This window comes from Neophocaena asiaeorientalis, unplaced genomic scaffold (assembly GCF_003031525.2).
Source record: "Neophocaena asiaeorientalis asiaeorientalis breed wild unplaced genomic scaffold, Neophocaena_asiaeorientalis_V1.1 scaffold182, whole genome shotgun sequence".
Taxonomy (NCBI): Eukaryota; Metazoa; Chordata; class Mammalia; order Artiodactyla; family Phocoenidae; genus Neophocaena; species Neophocaena asiaeorientalis.
This window is the reverse complement of record NW_020174648.1, coordinates 3,829,802-3,851,454: the sequence shown is the minus strand read 5'-3', so window position 1 is coordinate 3,851,454 and position 21,653 is coordinate 3,829,802. Positions and strand designations below refer to the sequence as shown.

General features: G+C 42.9%; 1 protein-coding gene across 1 annotated transcript in view; it reads right to left on the bottom strand.

The window, feature by feature from the left end:
• ASTN1 (astrotactin 1) overlaps positions 1-21,653 on the bottom strand; it is a 323,825-nt gene that overhangs the window by 194,619 nt on the left and 107,553 nt on the right. Inside the window, exon 2 of the mRNA XM_024758832.1 lies at positions 7,933-8,120. Coding sequence (XP_024614600.1) covers positions 7,933-8,120 — 188 coding nt within the window. The remainder of the gene's footprint in view (positions 1-7,932; positions 8,121-21,653) is intronic.

Here is a 21,653-nt window from a genome sequence, read left to right as displayed (position 1 = left end):
GCAAAGCCACTGCTACAAAGTACCATAGCTAGACCATAGAACTAAAGTACTATACCATAGAACTTACAGTCTCCAGTGGCTTCTTGGCTTCTCAATGACCTCTGCTCAGATCCAACCCCAGGCTTCTGTAATGCTTGATCCTGTTGCCCAGTCTAGCCCTTCACTTTTTGAAGTGACTCAGAGACTCCAACATGACAGTATCTTGCCCATTTCTCTATGTGCCCTCCTAACCCTCATCAACCAAAGGGTTTCTGCTGTGCTAGCCAGAAGAAGCACACTTGTTCCACAGCCTACAAAACTGGAGAAGCCAGCCAACCCTCATGCCACCAAGCTGCAGTCTTACAGTACAGTGAAGTCTGAGGTCAGATATACCTGCCTAGAATCCTGGCTCCACCTATGTGAAATTCGGTCTGTGATTTACTTTCTCTACGTCTCAGTGGTCACATCCGAAAAGTGGGAGATTTAATACTATTTCATAAAGCTGCTATGGAAATTGATTGACATTATTCATGAAAATAATCCCATACGCTGTCTGGGACACAGCGAGTGAAGGGATAGCTTCATTACTATGAATATTACCAGTTCCTAATATTGATTTAAGCCCCACAGAGATTACGACTCTTTATTTCAAAAAGATCTTCAGGGATTTTTGGAACTAAGTACTTAAAAGTAACTTGTTGGCATCTATATCAAGTGAACTAAACTGCAGAACAGAATATTACATCCAGCTGTTAAAAGACATTAGCATCCTTGTGAAAATTTGGCCTCTTAGCTATTCTCCTTGCTGTCTGGAGAAATGGGGGTAACTGAAGGCCTCTAGGAGCTTCAGGAAAAAGGAGAATAGAATTGTAAAGAGGACATAAAGAACGGAATGGAACAGGGAACCACTTGACACTCAGTTCTGCCAAAGGCTATCCTCAAACGTTAAGTGTTAATAATATGATTGAATGTTCCTTGAAAGCAGAATCTTGTCTTATTAGTTTTCTATCAATAGTTAAAAAAGTACATGAAGCCTGACATATCATTGAATGAAAGAATCAATAACTAAATGAATGAATGAGTCAATGATTTTTTAAATCAACGATAGGTCAATAATGTTTTTAAAATGCTTTTTTGGTTTCTAGAAATTTACTGCAAAAGTGTGAAAGTATGTATATGAAGAAGCTTAAGTTTACTGTTACATGACTTTCACAATTTTAGAGTTGGAAGTCCCCAACTTCCCTCCTCCCTTCTCTGCCAATAAACCCGCTGTCAGCTGTGAGGCAGAGTGGTTGCAGCCAAGGTTAGTAGGTGGGGTCAGCTGAGCTGAACAGACTCTCAAATTTTGGGGTTAGCTTCCTGGTGTAGCCACAGAAAGACAGATCTGCATGCCACCTTGGTTGTGGGTCCTAGTGCTCAAAGAGTTAGTGGCTTTGAAGTAACAGTGGGGACACACGTCAGTTGAGTCTCAGCAGACAAAAGTTGACAAAACAACCAAAGCCGGTAAAAGGACATGTAATAAATATATCTTGGGCGCTCACTATGGGCTAGGATATGAGCTGGTTACTTCTTAGAGTATATAGACTCTGACAACTGCCTCAATTCAAATCCTGGCTCTGCACCTTTAGGGTTGTTTGACTTCAGGTAAGTTTCTTAGCTTGTCTGGCCCTCAGTCCCTTTGTCTGTAAAATGAGATAATAACAAACTCTACCTCATGCTGTTGTGATACGAATAAAAAATAAGCTAATGTATATTGAAAGTACTTAGATAGGAAGTACACAGTAAGTGCAAAATTAAGACTGTGATGATGATGTGATGGTGGTGATGAAATCTTTTGATCCTCCTAACACCTCCACAAGTTAGATTGTAGTTGCCCACTGTATCAAACAAGTGAATCATGGACTCATGACTTATCAGCCTCTACTAAAGGAAGTGGTTCCAAGCTGTCCCTGGAGCAGGAGTGACCATTTTCTGTGTCACCTAGGCCAACCTCCCCATAACTATAGCCAACAGAAGAAGGCTGGTTAAGGTTACATCTACCTACGGGATAATTTGATAGGAAAGTCTCTGAACATACAGAACTATGGTAACTAGTGAGGTCCATCTGCTTGTTTCCCTGAGTTAGAAAAAGGGTGGGGGGAAGTAGGGAAGCTGGCAGCCGCAAGAACAAAACTGGAAACCTTGTAAAGCTGAGAGCAGTCAGGTGAGGTCATAAGTGAGGTGACTTGACGAGTGAATGGATAGTACAAACATTTTATAAAAGTGGAAAAATGGGGAAAACATTTACAGAGTAGACTGGACAAAGTTTCTCATTAGGGCCACAAAAGTAACAGAAACAGGTGCAAAAAGCCAAACCACAAAGTGCTGAGGCTGGGGGCTGACAAGATGACTTGGATCCTGCACAACCTACCTGTTCCAGGCTTCAGGAAATTCTGCTTTTCAGATTTTTTTTTTTAAATCAGAGGATTTCTGTCTCCCTTACCTCCATATGAATTTCTATAGTAAAACTCCATTACAAAGAAGGTCTGAGTAGATCTCCATTCTTTAAAGCTAAAAAGGCTAACCAATGCATTCATCTCACAGATGAGGTAATGAAGCTTCCCAAAAGGACAGCAGATTACATGAAGTGGTAAAGCCAGATCTGAAGACCACCTTCCAACTAAATGCAGTGTTTCCTTCCACTACGCCCCAGTTCCCACTCTACAGGAATAGGGGAGGGCAGCCAGCAAGATGGAATAGCTGATCAATTGAAATGGCTAATGGATTCACATGTACCTTCACCTAATGCATGTCGACAAGAGATGCACAACCAAACCACGGTGCCAGATAGAGGAGGTTTGCAAGCCAACTCTCCCTCAGTACTTGGAATAGCCCTCAAATGGACCCTGGCATCTCCAGTCTGTCACACATCAGACAGTCAGAGACAACCCAAGAACAAAGGGGTTTTGTTTTTAGGGGTCTTGCTATTTTAGGAACTGCCCACCCATTTTCCTCATGGAAGGCCAAGAACACAAAGATGGCTTTGGTAGGTGGACAGTATGGCCAATCGGTCAATCTAGTCCCATGATGGATGGCTTGAGTTCCTAGATAAGCTCCTTGGACTGAATCAGGACCTGTCTTTCTGTACCTTCCAAAGGTACAGAAAAAGTGATTCTGATGAATGAATTTGCTAACAAATTTTTTGTAACAGATTTGTTGAAGGTAAAAGGTACTGAAAGAAAAAGCATCTAGACCTCTCTCCTATGCCCATGTACACCTAATAAGTACCTGACAGTCTTGGTGGCACACAGCAATGAACATGCTTAGAACTGCTCTTCTCTGCCCTAGAAATGGCTGAACCTTAGGAGTGAAATGAAGACAGCTTCAAGCAAGTAATATGTGACGCTTCGGCAGCTGAACTGAACTTGAATAAGGATGCTCAAGTAAGAGCAAGGATGGGTCCTTGGGCACAAAGTTGTCTGCAGTTCTGGACGCACAATCTTAGGGTCCCCCATACGTGTGTTCTGTGGGCTTTGCACTAACTCAGCCCCAAGTGTGACCTCACCAGAATGGAACATCCTGAACCTTGTTTCCTACATTTTTTCTCCCCAAAGAAAACTATGCGCCATGGGCTCACCTGGGGCTCCCAGCAATGAGGAGCCTGGGGACCCCTGAGGAGCCAGCAGTTGGAGGCCACAGGAACCTGCAGACACTGGCCAATGGGCTCCACACAGCCAGGGCTAGTGGTCCTGTGTAGCACCCAGGATTCATTGATGGGTTATCTTCATAAAACTCTCAGAGGGATAGACAAATGCTCAAAGATTATTTTTTTCCTCAGTTGTGAACTGTGCCTAAGAAGGCTGAACTACAAAAAATATTATCATCTTAACAGTGAGAGGCCCGCGTACCGCAAAAAAAAAAAAAAAAAAAAAATATATATATATATATACACACTTAACCAACCCATATGCATGTAGGAAGTCTATTAACACTGCCATCTTTAATTACAAAGATGAAATAAGTAGATAATCCATTAAAATTATATTATGCACCATTAAATTCTTTTGTGTACTTTAAAAAGAAAAATGTAGATCACATGGTAAATTAGCAAAAGGACAATATGGAACTTTAAATCCACACAGAGTCTGACCATCTAATGTAATGTCATATTAAAACTTGACCTTCAATGGAGTAAAAAATTTGCTTATAACTGAAGAATTCCTTGACTTCTGGTTTAAGCTCACATAGCAATTTTCATTTGATGATTTTGCTTTCACTTGTTCGAGAGTTTGCAAAAGAGAATCCTTGTGTACTTTTGTAGTTTTAAACGTCAATTATCTTGCAAAATTCGAAATAAATCTCTTCAGCCACATCTGAATCATGCAGGAGGTTAAAATACATCATGTGACCCTCAAAGCAGTAATATAAGATTTCAGGAAGGAAATCCAATTATTCTATGTAAGGAAGAAATAGTACTTCTTTGGAAAAAATAATTCAAAAATTTTAGGATGTGACTGAAAAATAAGAAAAGCAAAAGGTTTTTTAAAGTTTTAAATTGCCAAGTTCCTAGCTGAGGTACTGGTTTTCTGTAAGCCCACGATTTTGCTGATGGTATGTATATACTGGGCACAGTGTAAGAGAGAACTTACCAATTTTCATCCATACAATGTCAAGAGGATACAAAAAAAGGGTTTTCCTCTGTATCTCATTCTCTCATTACTTATATTGACACTTTGTGTGTAAATAAAACACAGTAAATGCAAAATATAAAAACAAACGGAAGTCTCTGCCCTGAGGCTATATGGATGAGAAAAGTGTAAATACAAAATGAAAGCAATGTAAACTTTAAGGTGTTCACAGAACCATTAATTCCCTCTGCACATATAAGAAATATTTCGGATTATTAGTTAAGCTTTTAAATATACATTGTCTTAACAAAAGAGAAATGGTTGGGTATATTCATGTTTTTTTGGTTTTGTTTTTTTAATATTCATGTTTTGATAACCTTAAGTTTTCTCTTTTTTGAATTATGCTATTTTGATCCAACTAAAAACTGCATCAGTATTGATTGTTATAGTTAATGAAAAATAGCCCTGCTATTGTTATTTCATAACTAACAGGGTTTGGGTAATAAGACTTCATTTAAGTGCATTTCGCTGCCCAATACTGTTACTAGTCAAAGGATTTTGCTATCTTCTAACATTTATAATGTGTCATTCCAGATGACTCAAATGGCTGCCTACCTACTTCCAAAATATATGGCATAAAGTGTATCAGATAAAGTCTACCAATCCCTGAGTCTCTTAAGAAGAAACCATCAGAGACTCTGGGAACGACATCTTCAAACAGGATACCTTCAGGCTTGATTTCTAAGTTGAGGGCAGATACAAAATTTCAAACTTTGAAACTGTTTCTAGAATAGAATGTAAAGGATAGGAGAGACAGTGTCTGAGGGTGGATGCACCAGGAATGGAGGTAGGCGGGATGGCAAGAGGGGCGGCAGGAGGCTCCACTGACCACACCATCTTGGCAAGGATGGGAGGGAGTACTTATATCTTCAGTTCACCTTGGGGGCCCTGTGCTCCTGCAGAAGCCACAGGCTTTCCTGAATTGTTCATGGAGATGTGGACCCATCCACATCCAAGAGGGCAAGCCAGCGACAAATACCAGACTTGCCCACCCTTACCCTTTACTCAAGCCCTTTGAACCTCTGCCCCCTCCAGCTTAGTTGAAAACAACATAGAATAAACTAAAGTCAAGCTGAAGGAGTAATCTCTCCCATTTTATTTGGAAAACTGAACATCATAGTTGGTCTGCCATGGGTAACCAGTAGCATATGAAGGAAAGAGCTCAAAGAGTCCCAGGTTTAAGGCTGACTTCTGTTCTCTTTCCAGTTCAGTGTCCACTTTCCATTAATTCCTGCCCAGCGGGGCTCAACAAAAAGCATTAGCAATGTAGGGCTTCTTGTAAGGGTTATTACGTTTTGAGGACACCATCTATTTCCTCACATTCTTTGGCATCCCTGATCAGCCACCCATCCCCACAAATAGGCACACACATACACATGCATACACACACACTTCTCTGGAGAATCTATTGGAGCACCTCATTCTGAGCATAGAAGATGGGGTCCTTGCTACACTGAAGATATCATGTAGCAACTAGGACAATCTTTGGACTGTCCTCCCACAGATGCTCACACCACTTCCCCAGCCCTCACTAAACACACCTTCTGACACCTTGCCTGCCTTAACCTCTTACACTCAGGGTCTTTCTTTCAGACACAGCCACTCCCAACGTTAGTTCCTGGGAATCTCTTTACAGTTCTCTTTACGCTAAACATTTCTGTGGTGTTACAAAGACTGGACCTTTGAAATGGTCTTGGACCAGAAGAAAACAAAAACTATCCATCACAATAACCGCTTCACACATTGATGGGAGGATGTGGATAGCTGGTGGAAAGTCCACCATTGTACCCTTCTTTTCAATCAGACCACATGATAAAAAGAAAAGCAACGTGACCCCTGCATCTGTCACCCCAAGCGACGCCAGGGCTGATTCTGCAGGTCTGCCCGATCTCACCACAATCTGGAAACTACAAGCTACGTTGAAGAAGACAAGCTTCCCTGAGAGAAGAAACAGTGGTCTTTGACTAAGGATGTACGAGCACCCTAACCCTAATGTTATAAACCTCAATTAATTTGTAAATGTGAGGCACAGTAATCTGATTTACCTGCTCACTTTCTGGCATATCTGGACACTGAAGTTTTTCTATTTGCTATTCAAGGATTCTTTTCTCAGTCACATAGTTTAAACAAAGTAGAGCAGCTGTGCATACGCAGGTAATGTACCAAGTCAGTTATTCATGGAGACACTGGCTGAGGAAGAAATAGAAGGCTTGCAGTCTGAGATTTTATCAGAGATTTTATAGGGATATTTTCCATGTCAAATATTTAGATAATGAAAATTTTAATACATCTAAAATGTGCTCAGTTTTCCCCAATGTAATACACAAAACTAAACAGCACATAGTGATGGTACCAGAGTAATAGATTAATTAAAGTTTAGATCAAGACCTCGTTTGGTACTCTGTTGAATTTCCTCACAGTGAAAGAGTCCATCCCCTCCCATACATATAGTCCGCAGATAATCAGTCAAGTCTCAACCTGCTTTCAAGCTACCCCAGGAGCAGGTGATGTACCGATTTTACTAATAAAAATACCAAGTGAATCAGGCATGTTCCATTTCTACTGGGAAATGCATTCATTTATTCCACAAGTAATTATAATTAAGCGTTAACTATGTGAATGCATTATTCTAGGTGTTGAAGATACACCAATGAGCAAAACAATGCCAAACAAAACCCCTGCCTGCCACTGTAGCACTTACTTTCTAGTGAGATTCTAAAACACAAGTTCCTAGAATTTTAGGAAAAATTCTCTAATTTTCAGAAGGGGTATCTTAGAAGGGATGTTGATGGTGATGTTTCTGAGATGGGCTAGAGAGAAAGGCAAGTATCAATTGGCACACCCTTTACTGTAAGAGGAGAGAAAGCCAGGACTGATTTTCTCCCATCTGGGAGAAGAGGGCTCAGTAGCAGCAAGCAGCTTGGCAATTCAGTCCCTCAGCAAACATTTATGGAGAAACTGTTATAAGATATTCTGATCTAATTGAATAATTCCTTTCTAAGACAACCCACTACCCCCATCTGACACCGTCTCTGGTTTGTAGAAGTTACTCCCCGTCTAGGCATATTCTTAGAACAGTCGGGTAATGGTGGTACAGAAGTAACTGCAATTTTTACTTACACCACAGGTGGAGATATTTCCCATAAATAGGAAATGTACTTATTAACAAGATCAACGATCAGACTGTGGAGCTGGGTCCTACAGAGCTATGTCTACGGCACCCAGACTCTTAATGTCAAGGAAGTACAAGCCATAGCCTGAGAGGCTACAGTTGTGCTGCTCTTACCATGACTGAGATGTGGAGGATTCTCAGCTCCTCTTCTGCCGACTCACGCTGGGGTTCTTCGGTTGGGTCTTGTCCAGGGAGGCTTGGGGCACCGTCTTGGTGGTGGATGTGAAAAAGTAAAGTGCCATTCTCCAGCCACTGCTGCCTCCAGCGCACCAGAGGGATGTCCTCCGTGTTCCCTGAGATCTCTAGAGGACAAACACCAAAGGCACAGGTCAGAATTCCAACTGGACCAGTCCAAATCTCCCTTTTCGTCTCCTTCTTAGACATTGGTACCAATTAGCCAGTGTCAGATGAAGACAACAAAGGGTTTCTAACTATAGTTAAGTCAGGCTTACTGCTGCTCCAAATCTCAAGAAAGGGAAGAGGCCCTGAGAAGAAGAGAATTATCCCCCCATCAGTCTCTGCACCATAAACTAGTGGCCCAGCCTCTCACCCACTGAGAAAAATACAAAGGTAAAAATTCAAGTCCTTCCCCATATTTCTATGATCAATAGCATCCTTTACTTAGCACAGTTTGAATACCCTGACGACCTCTTGAGGTAAACAGGAGATTCTTTGCCTCTTGTAAATTTGAAAGTGTGAGTTCCCTAGAAATTACTCGGAGACGCCAGTGCGTCTGCCAAGGAGAGAGTTGGTAATTACTGCGCAGGGAACTGGCACTTATAGGAGAGTCCTGGGAGGTTACTGCAGAGCCACTGGAGCTGACAGGTTATTTCTAAAACCACCGTCATCTGCTGCAAAGTCCACTGGAGATGTCTGATGCTTGCTTCGGCAGGTAAAGTAATGTTTTAATTCCCTTTAATATTCCTCTTCATTTTTGCAGAGCAAAGGGGGCATACATGAGAGGGCTGTGAAGAAGCAGGCCCTTACCACAGACATACGCACTCACCTGCTTTCAGGCACTGAAATATCATCGGCAAATAAATAACAATATACCAAAACCTACTACGTACTTCATACTGCAGGTGTTCAGCGGTGCTGCAGAAGCATACTGTTATGTGTCCCTTTCTCTAATATCCCTAAGCAATACCAGATCGAAACTTTGAGACATCCCACAACAGAAAGAACCTGATTAATCCAGCTTTCTTGGGCTTCATTTGGCCCTAAGATCATTTTTTCCTTAACAACTATTATCATCCTCAGAAACTCATATTCTGCTGAACATACTTTGGCAAAGCATCGCTTTGTCAAATTTCTTTTTTTTTTTTTTGAAAGACATGGCTTCTTCTCCCAAAACTTATCACCTTTGACTAAACAATTCAATACATGGAAAGAAGATAGAGTAATATCTGTTTAGAAAAGTATTCTCATCAAGTTACCACAATCATAAAGAGGAAAACAATTTTAAATATTTATACAGTTTATAAATATCTTTCATTCTTTGTGGGAGTGTACAAATGATGCTCTGCTGTATTTATTTACTTATGTATTCATTAATTTATTTAACAGACACACATTGGGCATGTATTATGTACGCACCAGGCACTGTTCTAGGCACTGAGAGACTAATCTAAATGAGGCTCTCAACAAGTTCTCCAAAGCCACCCACTGTGAATGAATGTGTAAAGTGTTACACCACACGCATAAAAGTTTTGTGGAAACAGAAGAAGGAAGGAGTAATCTTGCTTGGGTAGAGGGTGGAAGATGGGAGGAGAGCAGCATTGCCAGAAGAAGAAGATCCTATAGTTTTGGGCCTTGAAGTGTGAGTGGACTTCTTATAATAGAGAGCGAAGTGGGAAACGGACATTCAGACATTGATAGGAGAATACGTAGGAGGAGGAGGAAGATGAAGAACACTGGCTGGTCCTCTCAGGGAAGGTCAGTGAGAAGGATTCATGAGCCACAGGTCATCAGCCTATGATGATTCCCTAGCTCATCCTACCATACTACCTCTCCTCCAGGGAGGAGAATAAATTTTGGAGTGTGCAGGAGGACGAGGGTGCAGCAAAAACAAGGTGCTCAGGGTCCCCTTCATTCTTAGCTTCTCTCCCTAATTGCCTGAAGGACTTAGTCACCCTGTTGGGTTGGTAAGCTGTTCATGCTCTGGAAGTGACCGGCACAAGCATCTAGGACGCTGCGGTGGGCAGAGGGTATGCAAAAGGCTCCCCTGCAGCCTGGTCCTGGTTTTCCCCCAGGCACAGCTCCATTTGTTAAGTGAGGCAGTGACAAAAGCTTCCCAAGTTCATCTTTCCTCTAAGGGGTCTTTACAGACTTCCAGGTGAACAGAAACCCTTCGGCGCACCTCCAAGCGTGCCTGGATAGACCCGCGGCTGCTGCATGACACTTCATCACAAGTCCTGCAATCACAAACCCCACTCGACAGCACTCACTCTTTCTAACCACTCATCAAGGCTCCACATCAAAGCACTGGGAAGATTCTTCCTGGGAAACACACCCTTCTCTCCCAAGTCCATTTCCTGACATTACAGTAGAAACCAAACTCCATCCCCTTCTCATCACAGACATAAAAATCACAAGCAGCGACAGCTCCTAATAGAGCACCTAATGGCACAATTAAATCACCTAGAGCAACACACGTCCAGCCTCTTGCCTGTACCTGCTCTATTCCACACGTCAGGTCCCACTTTAGCCCTTCCTGTAACTATTCAAGAGGAATCCAGCACCTCATACCTCTAAAGCACTCAACAAACTGGCTTTTTGTTTCCCAGGAGACCCTCATCGAGGAGGTCAGGCTCATTACCCCTGTTTTAACTGTGGAAGCAGAGACAAGTAAATACCCAGACCAAAGTCACCCCAGCCTGACACAGAACAGGGACTAAGACAGATGAATGAATTTCTATCAGATCCCCTCCACCTCCAACACAGGCATCAGAGGACATGACCTTCGAACATGCATAAAGAGAGGAAGCAAGTGAAAGCCCATGGGGTCTTTCAGGAATTTTTGTGCCGCAGTATTTAAAATTTTTGCACAAAGCCTTAGTATTCCATGAGTTCTTTTACAACTGAAATATAATTCACATACCATAGAATTCACCCTTCCAATATATACAATTCAGTGGTTTTTAGTATATTCACAAAGTTGTGCGACCATCCCCATTCTAATTCCAGAACCTTTTAATCAGCCCCAGAAGAAACCCTGTACCCACTGGCAGCCAAGACTGTTTTTGAGAAGGAAGGACGCCTGCTCCAAGGTTCTAGGAGTGATGGTACCAAGGAAAGAACGGGTGCAGTGGGGGTATGGGGAGGTGGGCTGAGAGCACAGAATCTCTAGCCTTGGCTTCCAGCCCAGCCCTCTGAACCTATCTATGGGTTATTCATGGCAAATTCCTTTGGAAAATGATATCCTGATTCTGCCTGGACCAGAATCATCACAGAGGGGAAAGGGTGAAGGAAGGAGGGTGCCATACCTGCCAGTGAAGGTGCCTGTCACTTTTTAGGTTGAAGATAATTACAGAATGATAGTTTCCTCCTTGGCTTTTTTCCCCTCTCCTGGCAAGATCTGACACAGGAGAGCTAAAATGCTAAACTAGGAACTTACTTACTTATGCTATATCTGGCCTGGGTCAACCAATGAAAAATCACACAGAGCACAGTAAATGTCTTGTGAATTTCATCACAGTGGGGCTGAGATCAGAGCTTGGAACATCAGTGTAATCACGTTGGTCTGGATGTCAGCAGAACATCTCAAGAAGAATAAATGCTCAGAAATTGCTTTACCAATGCAAGCCTGACCTGGGACTCCCAAGGAGCAAATGTGGGAGGTGATCAAATAAGTTACTTTAGTCCAAGACCTCCTGAGGGCTGTGGACGAGGCTCAAACAGAGCCTTTGCCAGTGTACTGAATAAAACAAGTGCCAACAGGAGCCTGCACAGTCAGATCTCAATATACCACAGGTGGCACGAGCACCACAGCCATCACCACACTGTGGGGCCGAGATCTCCAGAAAGGTAAGGCTGCCCTTACTTTTAGCATTCCATTTGTCCCATTCTTACCCTCTGTTAACCTCACAGATCTCAGCACCTCCAAAATTCTGGAATGCCCGAAATTTACAGAAACCAGGGTGCCATTCATTCTTTTTTTTTTAATATATGTTTTTTTCCCTTGTAATGAGAACTCTTTTTTAAAATAGTTATTTACTTATTTATTTTATATTTGGCTGCGTCAGGTCTTAGTTGCGGCACACGGGATCGTCTTTGCGGCATGCAGGATCTTTCGCTGCAGCGTGCAGGCTCTTTGTTGCAGCGTGCTGGCTTCTCTCTAGTTGTGTCATGCAGGCTCCAGAGCACGTGGGCTCTGTAGTTGCAGCACACAGGCTCTCTAGTTGTGGCTCTCATGCTCAGTAGTTGTGACGCGGGCTTAGTTGTCCCGCTGCATGTGGGATCTTAGTTCCCCAACCAGGGATCAGACCTGTATCCCCTGCATTGGAAGGTGGATTCTTAACCACCATTCTGGACCACCAGGGAGGTCCCAGCCATTTATTCTTGAATACACAAAGATCTTGGAGCACACTCTATTTGCCACATTTAGCAAGTCGTGCTACATGGTTTCTACTCTCAAGGAGCTTTTGGTCTAGTAAGAAAATGAAGACAGAGCCATGAATAAGTACTCTAAACCGTAATAGCAGTGCTGGGTGAGAGGGTGGTACTTGGCTGGGCATATACCTTTGGAAAGGGATAAAATGGGAAGAAATGTTGGGGGTCAATTCAAGATGAAGAAAACAGTGTGTGTAAGTGTGTAAAGGAACAGCAGGATGATGCATGTTTGCAGAGTTGCAGGAGGTCTGGTTATGCTGCAGAGTGAGGATATGGAGAGGAGTAGTAGAGGACTGGGCTGAAAATCCAGATTGCTGTCAACTGTAAAAGTTGTGAATGCCAGTTTTAAGGAGTTCAGAGCTAATGGAAAGTCATCCGTGGTTTTATTAAGCAGAGGAATGAATAAAGCCATGAGTAGAAAGATGAAGAGGATCCAGAAAGAGTAGCAGATAGTCTAGACCCAATCACAGCCCCAGTGTAACTCTGATCCTATATTCTGCAGGAAACACAATACTAAACTGGAACTCAGGAGACCTCGGTTTAGAGTAACCTTGAATGGAATGCCTGGCTTTGAATTTTCTCATCTGTATACGGAGGAGCTGTATTGATGAATTTTAAGATCCTTTTGTAACTTGCCGTTCCACAATTCTAAATCCAAAGGGTGTGCTTCACGTTACCACCTAGAAAGGCAATGATTTCAATGTACCAAGCAGTGTCAAATCCTCGCTGCAGTCTAACCTGCACTCTACCTCTTCCCTCCCTCTGAGCACAGAGTGGACAGGTTAGAGATGATTCGATTAGAGTCTTTAGAGGCCAGGCCCATCTTCAGACTGGACCTCAGGCTGGTGAGAAAGTTTCTTACTCATGCTGATACAGATATGTGGATTCTAAGAAAGAAACCTTGGAACTTCTGGATGCAATAGAGAACCAGGAAGATGGAACCTTGGGCAGGGAAAGTCACACTGCAGAATAACCTGGGATGGGGAAAGCCAGAGAGAAGGAGAGTGAGATGAAATCACTTTTAAATTGGCCTTAGTCATTGTTCTGTTAGCTTGTGTGCTGTGAGCTTGCAGCACTGTCTTTTTGTGGGGTTAGCTTAGGACACCCAAAACTTGCTCCAAAAATCCCTGGTCCTTCTTTAGGCAACCCCGCATGCTGAGAGTCCCTGAACTGACCTGCTAAAGACACATATCAGAATGAGAATTTCCCCAAAGGACAACTTCACTGAGGACCAGATGCATGATGTCTTCTTTCAAAGAATCTGGCAATTTAAAGTCAAATGTGGATTTGAACTAGGAAAATTCTCAAAGATCCTTTAATTCATTAAAGAACTTAGAGTAGCTTAGGTTAGTCCTGGTATTCTGGGCCCCTTTCCCACTCCTGGCAAGGCTGAGTTTCAAGCTAAATCCAGTTGTGTAGTAATGAGGTGGCCCAGGTGTTGAGGTCAAGTCGGAAGGAAGCATTAACTTGTCAATTCTTAGCCTCATGTTGAGGGCACCTGATGAACTGACCCTGCAGTCTTTCAAGATTGAGGGTGACACCCCCTGATGGCCATTGCTGACTATTAGAAGACCCTGCTTAGATCAGGATTTTCAAACTCATTGTTAATCTTAAAAACCCTTCCTCCAGGGCTTCCCTGGTGGCGCAGTGGTTGGGAGTCCGCCTGCGGATGCAGGGGACGCGGGTTCGTGCCCCGGTCCGGGAGGATCCCACATGCCACAGAGCGGCTGGGCCCGTGAGCCACGGCCGCTGAGCCTGCGCGTCCGGAGCCTGTGCTCCGCAACGGAAGAGGCCACAACAGTGAGAGGCCCGCGTACAGACAAAAAAAAAAAAAACCCTTCCTCCAAACCAAATCTAATATGGCTTCTGAGGGGGTTCCCCAGAGCCGAGTTAGAAAAGAACTGGATCAATTGGAAGACAAATAAAATGCACAGCCATGAAATTCCCTGCCATTAGGGGATTGGAGGAGGAATGTCTATGGGTTATTAGTTTTGCTTGATCGTTTTTTCAATTCTATTAAGTGTGGTATTGTGAAAAGCCTCATATTCTTTATGAAATAATTACAAGGGAAAGGGAACATCTCTAAAAATAGAATCTAGCCACCCATCCACCCTATGCTATCTCAGCTGTCATTCTGAGTTTCCCTGTGCCACCAGGATTAAGCGCAGAACTTCAGTAGCGATAAGCTAATTACCCCAAACTAAGAATAACAAATGAGTCTTGTCCATCAGTGACTATCATTAAGGTGACCAAAGGTAGGCCTGTGATAGAATTACCCCCTTTTCTTCCATTCTTTTTTACCCCTCAAATCCCCATTTCAGAGTTTGAAAGATATTGATGGTAGGTCTAGTTTCCCACATGGTCTCATTATGGTCTTCCAACTAAAACTATTAAAAGTGGCATTAATTTTCAACACCTTTGTAAGAAAACAACCTGCTTAAGTCAGGGGTTAATAACAGTAGAGGATCACTAATTATCCTGTAAATCTTTACTCTGGTATCAAACGTGACCCAAGTCTTTAATGTCTCTGGAACAGCAGCCTCTAAAGACCCCAACTTGTTCCATAAACATAATGAAAGCAGTGCATTAGTGTCCTGGCCATCTGTGAAGAAAGATGAGGGACAGATGAAAATCAGACAAAGAAGAGGGATGCAGAGAGAAAGGACAAAGTCGGGAGAAGTGAGGACAGGAAACTAGGCAGAGAAACAAGGTCCCATAGGTTGAGTTGGCTGGGCCTCCACACCTCTTGCCATCTGGTATGGAGTTCTGGTGATGTAATCCCACATCACAGAATGATAGCCACATAAAATAAGGCGCTCTGCTGAGCCTGAAGTCCACCAGCTCACCAAAGGCTTGCCTGAAGTTTGCGCCTATGTAGGCGTGGCTAAGTGAACAACCAAATGGGAGATAGTACAGCTAGGTAATTCTTTTGTGAAGATGTTCAGAATCCAACTGGAAATGGAACTCTCTTTGTGGTTCTTCTATTAAACTCACAGTAGGCCGTGGAGCTGCTACTTATCATCTCATTCTCACTCCTCTGCCCCACCACACACAACTATGTGAGCAAAAGCTTTATAGCAAAATGGCTTAAGATTTCAAGAATCTCTCACCCAACAGAAGAACAGGATGTTACTTTTCCAAGTAATTCAAACCTTTTTGATTTTCTAAGATTTGGAATAGAAATTTCCACTTGTGACCAGAAGGATAACTGAGTTCCTATTTCCTCTGCTTGGTGACATTTCTTCTCAATGGCAAAAGGAAGAGAGCCTCAAGTCATTCATGATCCAATGATAAGAAACGGAATGGCAGGTTAAAGAGAGCTTTGGATTGGGGTGGGAGGGCAGGAGAATGAGGCTGCTTTAATTTCCCTGGAGCCCACTTTTCTCATCTTCAAATGATGGGACTAGAAGGTCTCTAAGAACCACTCACCCCTGCTCTAACCATGGTATTCAGTGACACTGGCTCTAGTTAGACTCCAAATCAGGTACAGTCTAAGTTTCTGCATGCCAGTTGGATAAAAGTCTCTGGAAGATTTTTCCAGATCAGACTTTCCTCTTGGACTCTGGGATGCTTCCAGCTTAGTTCAGCCTGCCAACTTATAGATTGGCTGTATTGCAACTCATGATCGTGACCTATGGAAACTCCAATCAGCAGTCCCCAGTAAGAAAGAATCAAGATGTCTGCAAAGGGTCTCCGATGAGTTTTTACTCTATGTGTTTATGTGAACAAGGTAGTCTAAATAAGAAAATTTCACCTGATTTCTCTCTGCAGCCCCACAAATATCCCTCTATAGAGCTATATTCTAAAAATCAGAAATGTCAGTTTCCTTTAAAGCTGCTTACCCACCCACTTCTCTGTTTTCTGAAGAGGTTTACAATGGACTGAAATAAACTGATACCAAAAGCAGGAGTGATGAGAGAAAGAAATAATGACTCGTATAGTCCATAGTATGTTGTCTCTGGTGGTGGGTGGAGGAGGGGCAGTGGAAAGCGGAGGGTGGTTTTGTAAATCAGACCTGATGAAAAGCAGCGAAGCATTCTATGGATGCTGCTGGAAGTAGGTCACTCTGTGCTACTCTGTGCTGGCATGAATAGCAATGGAGCAACTCTGCGCACATTCTATTTACCTAGCCATGGAGATGAAAACATTCCTGTGGGGTGAAAATGCAGCCAAAACATTCTGACACAACCAGAGATTTGAGACGTTCAAATGGCTTATGATTTTATCCAAAATGGTTTGCTTGTTCCTACAAGTTTTTCTCTGGATCTTTTCAAACCTCTGCAAAGAGTTTATCCACATGATACTCATTAAAGCCTCATTTGAAAGGGAAAGAAAGCCCAAAACTCTTTGAAAAAGGCAGGGTTATCTGAGCTACAGATGTACGAAGAAGATTTTTAAATATATCTAATTCTATTCTCCACTGCCATCTGACTGACGGTTGTAAATTCAGATAACAGCACATACTTAACAAAATCTGACATCAAGTAAGATGTGTAATAGTATTTAAACTCGGTAAAGTTAAAATATGTATTTACGGATCATTTCATACATTGTAACGAGAATAAGTCATTTTGAAGCCTGCAGTTTCACAACTGAAATTCTGACTTGAGCTTTGCAAGTCCTTGGGGGCCATTTCCCTGTAGTGTGGCGTTGGAAGCAATATGGACACATGGGTCTGGGAAAATCAGGACACTGGTTGTAGGGTGATTGCAAGGAAACTGCCTAGTAGATCCAGTGAAAGCTCTGTTTATTCCAAGTCCTCTCTCGTACTCTAGTCTTTTATTAACAAAGAGTTTAGTATTTGCTATAATTCTCTGATCTCGAGCAGTGAGGTCCCCTCACCGGTTCTCATCTTATAAAATGGATGGGAAAAGAAAATGATAATGACAAAATATCACCTATAAATGACTTCCAAAAGGAGACTAGCCCACTGCTTGCCCTAAACTCCATCTCCATTTCTAATTAGTTCTCATCCACTTGTTCCTATCGTCTATGATTCAACTCAACAGTAATGATGTACATATTATGTGCTGGCCTCTGCTAAGAAGCCCTTTCAACATTCATGAATTAACTTAATCTTTAATGACCCTTTAATGTGGGTATTTATATTTCCATTTTACAAATAAGGAGCTCCAGAAAAGTCAAACTACTTGACCAAGTTCACCCAGTAAGTAAATACTAAAATTAGGGGAAAAAAATTCCTAGTTGTTTTGGCTTCAAGGTTATTGTTCTTTTCCACTACTTCAATTCGCATTCTCTCATTTTGTACACCTCAACCCCAGGATAACAGAAGTAAAGTGCTTAGCAATATCTGGCATACAATGAACGCCAATCAATATCACTGTCATTATTAACACTGCGGGGGGGGGGGGGGGTTTGTTGTCATTATTAGTATCACTCATATAAATTCCAAAATTGAGCAATAATCTTTGACAGAGTTAAACAAAGGGTAATTTTAACTGTCACAAGCTGCTTAAAAGTCTTCCTAAGTCCAGGAACCATTAAGAATCAGTTCACTTCCAATGAGGAACCTGGCCAAGTCATATTTGTTTCTCTCTCTAATGCTCCTTAACAAATTGAACATTCCTTAGATACCTCTGATGAAACCCCACTTAAACTATCTTTGCTTTAAGGTCTGGCCACAGTGACTTTCACAGATGATGCCATGCTTTCCATGTTCATTCAAGGCTGGCTTGCAAGGCCAACTCGGCTGAGCTTGCTATAAGGCACTTAGCAAGACACTCAGTAATTAAAATGGGCAGGTCATCCCAGATGGACATGGGACTGGCTGACACTGAGCAGGACCTTCTGGAGCTCCTGGGCACAAGATCCTTTCTGTGTCCCCCATTTCTTGATTACAGGAAATAGGCTTCATTCATCCTCCATGACCTTCCCTGAGTTCCAACTAGCAGGTTCAAACAGTTGCTAATTAGGGAAGGGAGAGGATGCAAGGACAAAGGAACAGTCAAAAGAAACAATAGTGCAGCCTTGGGGCAGGGGCCCGGTTGCCCCTCAAGGGATACACAGAACAATATCTTTAAGCTGTTTTGCAGGTAGTGGAAGCCCCACCAGGTGGGAAAAGGTAATGATAAGCTGCCCACAAGCACCTAGACCCCAGACCAGTTGGAACCAGAAGGTTGATGATGCTCACTCCCACTTACCTCACCACCAACCCAGCAGAAGAATGTCCACGAGCTGATGACGCCCTCTTTGAACCATTACTATAAAACTTGTCACTACCGCTTCCAGGTTGGGACACACAGTTTTGGGGGCATTCGCCCACTGTGACCCCCTTTGCCTGGCAAAGCAATGAAGCTATTCTTTTCTACTTTACCCAAAACTCTGTCTCAGAGCATTACTTTGGTGTTGGGGTACAGAGGCCAGATTCGGCTTCATGATGACTGTGCTCAAGGAAGAGGGAAGGACCAAATAGAAATGGTGTTAAAATAACAGCTGAGCTTCCTTCAGGGGTAAACTGAGTCCTTTGCTGCAGATTAATTTGTATAAGTGCTTGTTATCATAAACGCCTAGAGGTGCCACTCAAATGGAACCTTCCATTCTCATCTTCCCCCTGGTGGACAAAGCTTCCTGTCCCATTCCTACAGACCTGTGACCTCACCTCGCTGACCTGTCCTTTGCTTCAGATTAATTTGTATAAGTGCTTGTTATCATAAACACCTAGAGGTGCCACTCAAATGGAACCTTCCATTCTCATCTTCCCCCGGTGGACAAAGCTTCCTGTCCCATTCCTACAGACCTGTGAGCTCACCTCGCTGACTGTGAGCTCTGCCTTCCTGCACACACGTAGGCGGGGAGCCCGAAGCTGGGTGGCCAGTCATCTGTCTAGGCTCTTCTCTCTAAACTACTTTCTCCTACAGGAAACGAGGGTCAGAGTAGCTTCTAAAGCCTCTTCTCATACTAAAATTCTCTAATTTTATTTTTTATCTTTCTACAGTCTGCAATTACCATAGTGGGGGCTGAACCTTAAGTTCCTACGAAGTGAAGCTGGGAAGTGGTAATAATCTTCTGTGTCTCTGTTGTGTTATTCAGCTGGAGAAAGGGGAGTGGGAGGGAATTCTACAGACTGGAGCACATAGAAAAATCCTATTCTAATCACTGTGTTTCAACTTACAAAGACCTTTCTTATGAGGCCCCTTCTCTTTTCATTCAGCAGTCCTCTGTGGTTAGGTTTTACAGAATTAGGATCGAAGGCCAAAGAGGGTAACTGATGATCTCAAGGATTAGAGCTAAAATGATGGAGGTAATAGGGATCAAATCCAGCCTTCTGGGGGCTTCCCTGGTGGCGCAGTGGTTGAGAGTCCACTTGCCGATGCAGAGGACACGGGTTCGTGCCCCGGTCAGGGAAGATCCCATGTGCCGCGGAGCGGCTGGGCCCGTGAGCCGTGGCCGCTGACCCTGTGCATCCGGAGCCTGTGCTCCACAACGGGAGAGGCCACAACAGTGAGAGGCCCGCATACCGCAAAAACAAACAACAAAAAAAAATCCAGCCTTCTGACTCCTAGCACAGTGCTCCTACCAACCTGTGATGTCTACCAAAGCGATGTTTATTTATACTGAGAGCTCATGAACCACTGTGCTTGTATGTCAGCTTAATGAACTAGATATACACAAGATATGTATCAATAGTAAACACTGTCAGCAGGTTGAAGTTTGGGCTTATAGACCTGGGAATGAAACTGAGTTATTAACCAATTCACACTAGTGTACAAATCACATGACAATCTGATGTGATTTCCCTGTGACAGACTCCCCTGGAGGATCAGGTCTGCTTCTTACTGGATTCCAGCTACTGGTCTGAAGACTCTCTTGGGCCCATTTCTGCAGGCTATTGTGTAAATGCTCCTTTCAAAAGAGGTCAAGATGAACTCTAAGTGACCTGCCAGACAGATATCTCCATGGAAATATTAATCTAGCCATCTAGTCCCTGCTGGGTGAAAGATAATGATATACAAGAAATACAAGGCCAGTTGATTGCTAAAATATGTTGCTGCTCAGCTAGGAATAACGTACAGTACATTGACAGTACCAGTTGCTAACATCTTTCTACTTTTCTCCTCCTCTTTATTATAGCCCTCTCCCTACTCTATCTTAATTCTAAAGCCCTCCCTCCTCTACAGGCCTTCCACACAAAACACCCATTATGGGGCTGGCAGTGAGAAGTGGGAGCCATGCATTCTTCACGAAGGAGGTATTTGAGAAAACAGGTCTGCCATTTTGCATTGGTCAGTAGCACCACTCTTCACGCCTCTTGTATTGCTTCGGCTCCTCTCTGTGCTGGGCCCTGCTCTGCAGTGTGTCTGAATCTCTGTATTCAGACAATCATATGCACTTCACAGTGCCAAGGATGTTTTCCTCTTTTTCTCATCTCTGTTATGAGTTTATATTTATGCTTGCACAGGCCAAGTTTAGTGTTCATAAAGTTCTCAGTGATGTTATGATCAGGCTGAATTTGACAAGATAAAGTAGGACAACTGATGATTATTACTATTTTTCAAAACAATAAAAGCTAACTTTTATTGAGCACTAACTATGTGGTAGGTAATGGGCTAAACACATACATTCTCATTAAGCTACTTGACGGCTGATAAGGTAGGTACTATTATTATCCCCAGATTAGGAAAGTGAAGCACAAAGAGGTTAGGTAACTGATCATATGACTTTGGCATTGTGACTCTAGAAAAGGAACACACTCTTCCCGAAGCCTCACCCTTTCCACTTGCCACTTAGTGAGAAATAGGTCCAGCGTGGGATCATCAACATGCAGGCCAACAAATCGACTTCAACTATTGCCCCCCTTGACCACTGTGGTAGGAGATAAATGAGGCAGTGTCCTTGGTATCACTGACCATGGTCGTGAGAATGGGGAATGGTGATGCATGAACTGGGACCTGATAATCTGTCTATAGTTCTCTTTTTTTTTTTTTTTTTTTTTTTTTGACCTTGGTCAAATCAAGAGTGGAAAGCATTACCTGGGTGCATGAACAACATCAAACCCTAAACACAGACTGTCTATTAACCCAATATACAATATGGCTAATGCTTATGAAGTATGTACAACATGACGGGTGCTACCTAAGGACTTTTGAATATATTAAACTCATTTCACCTTCACAGTCCTTATGAGTTGGATAACGATCACCTGTAAGAGGGCTGAGGTACAGAAAGGTTATGTGACTTGCCTAGCATCGCACATTTAGCAAGTG